The sequence below is a fragment of the Marmota marmota genome, unplaced genomic scaffold, assembly GCF_001458135.2.
Source record: "Marmota marmota marmota unplaced genomic scaffold, marMar, whole genome shotgun sequence".
Lineage (NCBI taxonomy): Eukaryota > Metazoa > Chordata > Mammalia > Rodentia > Sciuridae > Marmota > Marmota marmota.
Genome location: NW_025999880.1, coordinates 12,982,749 through 12,992,747, shown reverse-complemented (window position 1 = coordinate 12,992,747; position 9,999 = coordinate 12,982,749). Strand labels below are relative to the sequence as shown.

The window sequence follows — 9,999 nt, the reverse complement described above, 5'->3', positions numbered from 1 at the left end:
GGGGGAGAGAGAGGGGGAGAGGGAGAGGGGGTGAGAGAATGAATACGGATTAAATCTGTTTAACTACCTACATTAATGAGATATCTCTCGCCTCACAACAAATCAAATACCTTCGCAGACCACCCCCAAAGACTGATGTGGGGGAGTCACGGAAAAAACCACGCGCACACACACACACACACACACACACACAACGCGCCAGGCGTAGGCACGCTGTTAATTTCGCGATTTTAACGAGGCAACTGGAGTCTTTCTAAATGTCAGGGTCGCTTCGGAAAAATGTAAAAGAACACGGTTTAATTGCGCCGAGTTTTAAAAGGTCCTATAAATGTAATTGGTATTTTAATACAAGTTATCAAATCATACAGCTTCCTCTCCTAAACATATTTTCAAACAAACGAGGTAGTCATATTTAAAGCTTTAATGATCAATTTCCTTATTATTGATAAAGGTTTAACTATCGTGTGGAGGGAATTGGCTGGGTTACCGGCCCCCAAAAAAACGGCTGTAAACTCTTTAACAAACTATAAAACGCAATAAAGCCGGAGTCTGTTGTTGTTTATGCCGCAGCGCATAAAAGCTGTTAGCATTTTACGAGTTCTTTCCTCTACAGCTATAAAACTGCAGCTTCGATCGCCCCCGCCGCCCGACTGCAGCACGGTGGGGGTGACGAAGCCGAAATGAGAACGATTATGGTTTTTTTTTTTTTCTTTTTCTTTTTTTTCGGTGCAAACGGTTGACTTTTCCTAGACTTTCACCTCTTCAGCCGTGATAGGCACCTGCCCCCACCCGCTCTCTGGAGACCCCAAACTTGTCCCCCTCTCTGCCACACCCAGGCCACTCGCAGAACTTTCCCTCATTAAACAAACAAGAAAGGATTTTCTGTGGAGGAGTCTGGAAGGTCTTGGAAAGGGACTGATAGTAGAAACTTTCTGGTTAATGGGCAGTGGTGAAGCCCAGAGCAAAGTTCACCCTGCAACTGCTAATTCTGCAGTTTTGCAATCTACTTGTTGGGGGAATGCTAGGGCAGAAAGGGGTCTCCTGAAGGCACTTTTGCCCAGTCAACTCTTTGCAGGGAAGACAAAATGAGGGGAAAGGGTCCTGATACCACCAAAGGGGTGGCACCTCACAGGGCTGCCCCACACCTGCGACTAGGCCTTGGAACCTAGTAACCAATCCCAATGGGCATCCAACCTTCCTGGGCCAATCCCTCACACCTTCTATGTGACCTTCCCTTGAGAGGAAGTCAATCCCATCAACCCACCAAAAGAGGGAAAGGCAATGGAGGCTGATGCTAGCCACCCAAACCCTGGTGACTGGTCTTGGTTACTATTGTTCTATGCCCTCCACTGCCCCAGGCAGTGGCTGTAAGATATTTGCTCTGGAGAAGCACTTATTATTCCTCAGGATCCTCATGGCCCTTTGAGTTACTATCACTACCCCCACTGACCTTGGAGTGGAGGGAAGTGGGATAGAGCAAGACCACTGAGGTTTCCATCTTCTCTCTTTGTCCCTTGGGCAGCCTGTAGTTAAACCTGTCCTCCCTGCAGATCTGGGCACCTGAGCCCTGAAACCCAGAATGCAGAACCAAGCTGATGGTGTGCCACACTCTCAGACCCACTGCCTCCCTACATACCTGGCCTAGCTGTGGTGGTACCCAGACTTTAGAAGGCCCCTGTCTGTCAGAATCAATGGTTTCCTGAGGTGTCTGATAGGGGAAGGAAAAGAAAGGAAGGAAAGAGAAAGAGAAAAAAATTCTGAAAGCAAAGGCAGAAGTGGCCTGACAAATACATACAATCCATTGTTATTCAGGAAAGAGTGATTTGCTTTTAGAGACCTTTTGGGGATCCCAATCTTTATAAAAATGAAACTAGCACCTTTTCTGAAGGAAAGTTACCACTGGGGTCACCCAGTTTTTCAAAAGTGAATCCAGAGAATGGGAGAAGAGCAAAAGGGGAGAAGGGAGAGAGAAGAAAAAGAGGAGAGAAGGGACTGGAAGAGGATCTGGAATTTTCGGGAGGCTGAGGGGGCGGTAAGGCAGCAGAAGGCAGAGTCAAGTTGTTGAGGCAGCGAACATTTTTATCAAGTGCGGGGGATTTTATGGTCATGATTTGAGGACTTACCAGGGAGGTAGAAATTCAATGGCTTGTTCTAAATCATCCCTACACCGTGCCAGAAATTTCTGACGGAAGGAAAATGTTTCTATTATAAGAAGAAAAAAACAAAACAAGAAAAAGAGAGAAGATAATTTATAAACACCCAATGGAGCATAGATTTATTTGTGAAGCTCAAGTTGAGAAGAAACTCCACTTTTCTCTTTGCACCCGGTTCTGGGGAGAAAAAAAAAAGAGGCTGGGGTAATTTTGCGGGGTTGGTTATCTATTTCTCCTGCAGGTTTATCCGAGGGGAGGCAGGGATCTGGCGGCTTCGGGAGGAATTTGGAAATTTGGATTTGATGGTGCTGTGGGCAGATACAGCGCTGATGCCAGAACGAAAAGTGCTTGAGTCCAGGCCTTCATCTGCTAAATTACATAAAGACCGGCGCCCCTAAGGTTTGCCTGGGCAGGGGGGCAGCAAAGCTGGATCCCCCCGCGCGCGGGAGCCACAGCTCTCACCTGGAAGCCGCGGAACGCGGGAGGGAACCGAGCTCCTGCCCCCTGCCGCAGTGCCTGCGCCCACAGCTATCCCGAAAAACGCGCTTTTCCCGACCCCGATCAATACGGGGAGTGTGGAGCATCCAGAGGAGATATCCGAACCTTCCCGCACCCGCCGCCCTGGGGAACTCATACCCTGCGCCTGGGTCGCCAGGCGCGCGCCCAGCCCAGACCCGGACTGGTACAAAGGCTCTGGAGCCTGAGCTCCAGCGGAGCGACCCCGGGGGCCCAACCGCTTGGGGAACCTCTGAATCCCCATAAAAGCCAAGACTGCATTCCTCCCCAAACTGCCCCATCTCTGGACTGGCTCACCAGGTTCCCTCTCCAGCCAGTGTGGGCAGCCCTCCTCCTGGCAGCTTCCTTTCCATCCGTCCCTCTTCTGCCGGTTTGTCCCTCTCACCTGACCTGATCACCCGCATCCGTCGACATTCGGCTTGCTCCCCTGGACGGAAAATGTCATTTTCCCAAGTCAATTCTCTTTGATTTGGACCCATTATTCCTATTATTACTCTTATTCCCCGTTTTTACGCATTTGTTGCCCAACCGAACAGAGCCACTGGGCGAGAAACACTGAGCCCCCATGAGGGAAATTCAGAAAATTGACCATTTGAGGGGAGGGGAACACTACTATATCTGAAATCTATAAAATGGGGTGGAAATACCATAACGAACCCTATATTTTTATTACGTGCAAATTATTCATGACTTTTGGTAGCGCTCAGTTCATAGATTGAGACCCGAACAAGGTGCGGTGTTGGAATAAACCAGAGTCGGTAGGCGCCGCACCAGAAATTTTCACGTGGAGCAAGGGTGCCATCTAGCGGCAGCTTTGCAAAAAGGTTCCCACCACTGGTTCTGCCAGGTTCTCTGAGAGCCAGCCACCACCGTGACAAGCGAGAGAAACTTTCATTATTAATAGAAAAGGGGGAGGGAAAGAGCGGGCTAGAGAAAAGTCATTGGAATCACGAAACGGTTCATGAAATTGTGCAGATAAAGTAAAAGAAAAAAAAAACACGGGAGGAAGAAAAAAGGAAGTTATAAGCTTTTTTCTTTCTACTTTCAGCGCCCCCCGCCTGCAACCAGCCCCTTCTACAGAAGACCGCCAAGCAGTGCGCCTTTATGGTCCGTAAAAGGGGGAGTCAAGCACTTTTCAACCCCCACACTATTGTTTCAAATTCAGACGAGTAACAATTGGGCTATTTGTGGGGGGAGAAGAGGCCTGAGAGGAGGGGATAGGACTGTAAAAGGATCAAGAGGCTGCCCTCTCGCCCAGACGTCTGGCCTTGTGGGGACCTGTGTGGGGTGTGTGTGGGTGGGTGGGTGTGTGTGCGCGCGCGCGCGCGTGCGTGAGCACGAGGGCGAGTGTGTGTGCAGGGCCTTCTTGCTTAAGGACGCCTGATTCTGGGGGGGGGGGAGGGTGTGAAGAACAAAGACAAGAGTCCAAATTGCAATCTATGAAGCATTTTCAACAACAAAATGTTACTCTCCTTCTCTTTTCTCCCCTCTTTGTCTCGGGGGTGGGCTTCCCCGAAAGTCCCAAACCTGGAGTCCTGGGCGACTGAGGGTGGGGGCTGCTGGAGAGGGGGCCCACCAATTCCCCTTCCCCGCCAGGCAGGGAGCCCAGGCCCAGCTGCGGCTTTCTCAGCTCCGGAAAGTTTCCCCTCACTGTTTGCTTTGCTGCTGTTTAGTTTCTTAACCTTCAGAAATTTATACGCTATAAACTTTTATAGCGGTCATATTCTTTTATTGCTGCGCACACGGCATTGAATTCCTCTCCCGGCTTTTCTCTGCCTCGCACTCTCTCGGTCTCCCTCTCTGAATTTCTCTTTTATGACAACTGATTTCCTCATCTCCGGCTTACTACCATGCGCATCTTCGCCTTTGTTTGTCTTGAAAGAAGCCACCGGGCTGGGGACCCAGGAGCTGCCGCCCGAGGCCACTCCAGGCTCCCTTGCCCCCTTTTCCTGCAGCACTCCGATCGGCTCCAGCCTCGCCTTTTGCGTTTCCTTTGAAGAAACAAGCTGACTCCTTGGCTCAATCTCAGCGCCGGCTGAGCCAACGGAGCCTAGGATGGCCAGGCAACCTAGTCTACACCAGCTATAAAGCCAGATTCATTTCCATCCCTAACGGAACCCTCCTCGGAAGGCGTAAGGGAACCTCGCTATCTCTGCCTCTCTAAGAGGATCACTTCATCCTTTCGTTAGAGAGGGGTAGGCCTGGCATTTTGCAGGCTCTCTTCACTGGGGCCAGTCTTTGTCTCCTCCTCTACCCCAATCTACAGGGTCTCCGCGGGTTGCAGTGTGGCAGGGGTGGGCCTGTGAAAAGCTCCAGCAGGAGGCAGCCCAGCCCGGGAGCGCCGGCCCCACAGCAGTGGAATCCTAAGGCTTGGAGAAGAAAGGCAGGGATCCCCCAAAATGGGATGTTTGTAAAGAGCCCTGACTGGGACACTGCAGTCTGAGAGGCCCAGAAAGGGCCTCTTGAAACCAAGCTTAATTCTGGGGTCTGTTTGGGAAGATAATTCTTTTTTTTTTTTTTTTCCAACGGAGACATTTGTATTCCACATTCAGCCCCTACCCAACCAGCGAGCCTCAGAACAAGGCTGCTATTCCATGGCTCTAAAAACCCGGGTGGTGGTGGGGGGTGCAAAGAACCCTATGTGGCTGCTCAAATAAGTTCTCAAGCCTGGAACCTGTCTAGACCAGTCTACTCTGCTGCAGGGAATAGCAGAGAGGGTATTGCCTTCCTCCCTTGCATGGTATTTTAAAGTGCCCAAGCCAAAGTGGTGATCTCAGTTGCCTAAGAGCCACTTCCAGGAGTTATAGAGCAGGCCTTGCCTTCCCTCTTGCTCTCCAGACAGTGGAGAGGTCTCCAGAGCAACTGTCTGGTGGAAGACCCCCTGCTCTAGGAAGACCCAGTCCCCTCTCCAAACCACAGATATTTCTTTTCTTCCTCTTCCAGTCTCCTAGTGCTCCTGTTGAATGGCTCTTACTCAATTTAAACACCTTGGGTAGTAATCAGCTAGCTGTCAGCTCCACCAGTGAGTGCCCAGAGGTCTGTAGGGTCTAAGAAGAAACTTAGGGAACACAGCAATCTTTTTTCCCAAGCTATGCTTTTAGCAACTGAGATTTCTACCTATGGTAGACGACAGCCAACACAGAATGAGACTCAGGAGAGATTTATTTTCTAGAGTGATATATATTTTTTGTTCTTTTTCTTTTTTCTTCCAAAACAAACAATTAGAGCTCTAGGCCCCCTGCCCTCCCCACTCCCACCCACAACCCTCCCATATAAGCAACAACTTAAAACAGTCAAGACAATATCCCCCAAAGAAATCACAAAACACAAGCACAATTTCACAACAGCCACAACAATGCAAAAAAAAAAAAAAAATCTACTGGAATGCCCCCTTGCAGGGTCAGGAGAAGCAGAAGCAAGAGTCCTGGAATTGAGGGGATTGAGTAGTGGGCAAGCCGGGTAGGGGAGAGGAAGCAGAGAGTGAGCTTCGCCTGATGCTTAGTTGAGATTTTGCCTCTTTCCTTTGCACGCGGGAACTGTTCCCCAGAAGGATGCACAGAACCAGCCACACAGAGCAAATCACCACCCAGGCTGGTGCAGTGGGAAATGAAGCCCAGTGCTGGAGTGGGCAGTCTAACGGTTCTTCCTTGTGTGTCAGGAAACCCAGTAGGATGAAGAGAGATGGACAGCTCAGTGCCCTGGGGCCATAGCTCCTCCCTGTCCCCTATAGCTTACTCCAGAAGAAAGCTGGGAAGTCGATTCACAATAAATTCTCAATCCGACTCTCCAAACCTGGCCTTCCTGTCTACAATGGGGTTGACATGGGAAGGGGGGGTGAAGGGTTGAGGGAGTGTTCTAGAAGGGGCAGCTTGACTCCCTGGTGCAAGGTGGATTTAGCTGAACAGAGTTGATTTCAGAGCTGAAGGGGATGCAGAAGAATGCAGGGGCTGTGCAGAGCAAGAAAAGCTACAGTCTCTGTCAAGTGGGGCACAGATGAATGGGGGAGGACATTATCAAGGCTCTACAACCCACAGTTTGACCTTCTTTTGTTGGAAGGTGAGGAAAACATCATGCAGAATTAACATTTCCTGCAACAAAATGTATATGGAAGGGGCTCCATCTAAGATAACTTCATAAAACCACTTAACTGCCTTTTCTTGCCCTTTCTAGCCTACCACCTTGGGGACTAGGTTGTCCCCATCTGCCACAGGCGTGTCCTGGGGTATAGTTGGCAATTCCATGTGGGATGGTATTGGGATGCTGAGACTTTGGGCTGCAGCACCTCGCTCAGGCTTCTGTCTCTAGACATCTTCCTGGTATGTATTTGTATCTGGGGTAGAAACCCAAGCTTGCCTGATGATTTGAGAGCTGTTCTGCCAGATTTGGTGTGTAATGTTTGCACTTAGAGTGTCATTTCATTTGACTTAATTTCACCAATTTACTGTGAACTCCAAACTTTATGCCTGTGGGCGCCTGCTAGGCTGTGTGCAGTTGGCGTGTCCCTGGGTGACTTCTGCATAGGTGCAGAGAAGGAAAAGGCGGACTGGAAGTGAGGGGTTAGGACTTCTCAGAAAAATTACAGGGGATTCTAGGAGTTTGACTAGCATCTCTCTTTCCTGGTGGCCCATCTCTTTCTTAGGAACCAACTACTTCTATCTTCTAACTTAACAAAACTTTCTTCTGACATCTAGGAAGAAGGGAGGGACAGGTATGGGCAAAGGAAAGGAGGCAGGCTCTAGGTGCAGTTGAGGGATTGTGGAGAGGAAGCCCTTCCCCATTCACTTGAATACATTTCAGACAGCACTGGCTTTGCAGCCATCACATAAATAAGAGCGAGATGGGGAAGGGCTGGGAAAGGCTGGGAAGGGCAGGGGTGATCTTTACTCCTTGCCCTGCTCCTTATTCATTTTCTTCATTTTCATCCGCCGGTTCTGAAACCAGATTTTGACTTGTCTCTCACTCAGATTGAGGAGTCTGGCCACTTCGTGCCTGCGGTCCCTGGTGAGGTACATATTGAACAGAAACTCCTTCTCTAGCTCCAGCGTCTGGTATTTGGTGTAGGGACAGCGCTTTTTCCGGGAAGAGCGGGCGTGCAGCCAGTTGGCAGAGGGGTTGGCTGAAAGAGAAGCAGGGATAGAATCAAAGGAAGGAAGGGGGTGAAGGGCCCCAGACCAAGAGGGGCACCCTTGGTCTCCTCTCTCCATCTGACATTGGAGAAGAACACCTGGGCCTTCAAGCTTCCAGACAAGGTCCCAGAAATGGGCCAGCAGCCACTATAGACACTTTAGAAAGGATGAGGCCAAACTTGTGCCTAGGCTTCCTCACATACTTTCAGAGCTTCAAGAATGCCTCAAGTTCTCTCAATCTATTTCCACTTGGATCCAAACTGGTAGGACTCAGGTCAGAGCCCAGCATGTCTGGAGCCCCACCATCAGCACACTAGAATGGCTAGGTGAGGTCAACCTGAAGGATCCCTGGCTCTAGGTCTGAGAGGAGAGATGAGGAATTGGGAGAGGGAGAATGGCTTCTCTTCAGTCATATCCAAGAGATCTCCTAGTACACCCTGCCTTGATCATGAGAGAGCTTGCATCTCTAGGCCACATGGCAGCAGGCATGTGTAGCTACATAGATATTCCCCCTCCCTGCCACCACACACCACAAATATGGGTCCACACTTAGAGCCGCAAACATTCAGCACACTCCAATTCATGAGCAACCCAATTGCAACCATTTATCAACTCCAGCCTCTGGACAGGGAAGCACCAGGGCTCACAGATTACTTATGGCTGCAATAGCCTCTTCTTTTCTGCTGCTCAGCTTGCAGTTTGGTTAACACAAGTTCAGGGAAACTGGGGAGCAAAATTGCTCCAGTCCCAAGGTGGAGAGCCAGAGATAAGGTAGGGGTAACAGAGAGCCCTTCACAGCAATCTAGCCTTTTAATTGGTCCTGTATATGTGGAAGGGGACAGATAAAGGGGGCAGATAAACTGAGTTAAAGAAGGGCAAAAAGAGGAAACAAAAATATATACAGGGTTCTTTTTCTCCTTACTATCTTTCCCCAGACCCTAGAACTCAGAAAAGTTGCCAAATAAAGCTGAACTAATTAAAAATAATATCCACCCTCTCCCAGCTTCCTTCTCCCCAAATGAAAAGCATTGAATTAAAAAAATATATTCAGTTCATCCTACACTAAGTACCATGTCTTACCAATCTGCAGCACTATTTTCTTAATGTGATTGTCTGGGATGGGACCCACAGCCGCATTAAATATGAAAGAGGGAAAAAAACTGTTAATAATTGATCCTAGCCAAATGGCCGCCTTGCAATAATGGGCTTTCCAGGCAGTTTGGGGGTATGGGGCGGTGGTGTCTGGGTATGTAAGGGAGGGTTTGGGAAGAGCTGTTTCCCCAAATGCCAGCTCTTATGATTCGACCTGGCTGGTTGGAGGTGTGGGACCCACAGGAGCCTGGGGAGAGTGGGGCAGCTTTTTACTTTTTGCAGGCAAGGAGCTCCAAAGGTTCAGTGGACCACTCTATTGGTGGGATCTGGTGCGGCGCACAGAAACTAAAAATCCGACTCCTTACTCCCCCAAAAGAGTAAGAGGTGAGGACTCAACCCACCGGCATGCATGTAGGTTATTGTTTGGGGCTAAGAGCCCCTCAATTGACTTGCCCTTCTCTGCTTAAAAAATTCGAGAACCCTCTCCTCCCAGCCAGCAGCACCTTCTGGAAATTAGCCAGACTTGGGGTTCTGACAGGGGTGCTATTGAGGAGAGGGAGGCGAGGAGAAATTCCCCACGAAGGGTAAAGTTCTCCGCCTCTCCTCACCCGTCTTTGCCCCCACCACTCTTCTCCCTGGGGTCTCTTCGGGATGTCACCTTCTCTGCTCTGGCGGTGGGCCCCGAAATTCGGAAGTGATTCCCCGACTCCCCGCGAGGCGGATAGCCTTGGCTGGGGCTAAGGAGCCCCGCGGAGAGCAGCGGGAGCCGCAGAAAAGGAAGCGGCAACCCGAGCGAGGATGCCGAAGAGGGGAGGGGGCCACCGGAGGGAAGGCTCCCGGGGAGGGGCCGGCGCATCCGGGAGGGGCTCAGTCACCGCATCCTGGGCTTCCCCGCCCCTCCCGGCGCCGGCTGCGGACCCTGCGCGGCTACTGCGCGAGATCTGCTAGGAACAATCCTCCGCCAAGCTGTTGCATCGCAAATAAAATCCTAATGAGCCCCCTCCCCCTTCCCCTTGGCCGGCTTTTACGGTCTGCGCGTGGCTGGGGAGCTCTGCCAGCCGCGCGGTCCGGGGCAGCCCCGTACGCTCCGGTCGGTGCCGGCGCAGGGTCTT

General features: G+C 50.6%; 1 protein-coding gene across 1 annotated transcript; it reads right to left on the bottom strand.

The window, feature by feature from the left end:
* Positions 1–5,917: 5,917 nt before the first annotated feature.
* Positions 5,918–9,298, bottom strand: Hoxb9 (homeobox B9). Its single transcript, XM_048787298.1, has 3 exons — positions 9,289–9,298; positions 8,876–9,088; positions 5,918–7,785 (listed from the first exon to the last, which is right to left on the bottom strand). Exons 1-3 carry the CDS (start codon positions 9,296–9,298, stop codon positions 7,550–7,552), a joined length of 459 nt encoding a protein of 152 aa, XP_048643255.1. The 3' UTR covers positions 5,918–7,549.
* Between the last annotated feature and the right edge of the window lie 701 nt (positions 9,299–9,999).

What these genes read in the sequence shown, in the direction of transcription:
- Hoxb9 (XM_048787298.1), bottom strand. An exon ending in GAAAATAGTGCTGCAGATTG is followed by an intron (nt 7,786 to 8,875) that starts GTAAGACATGGT and finishes CTTCTCTTTCAG; the next exon opens with CCAACCCCTCTGCCAACTGG.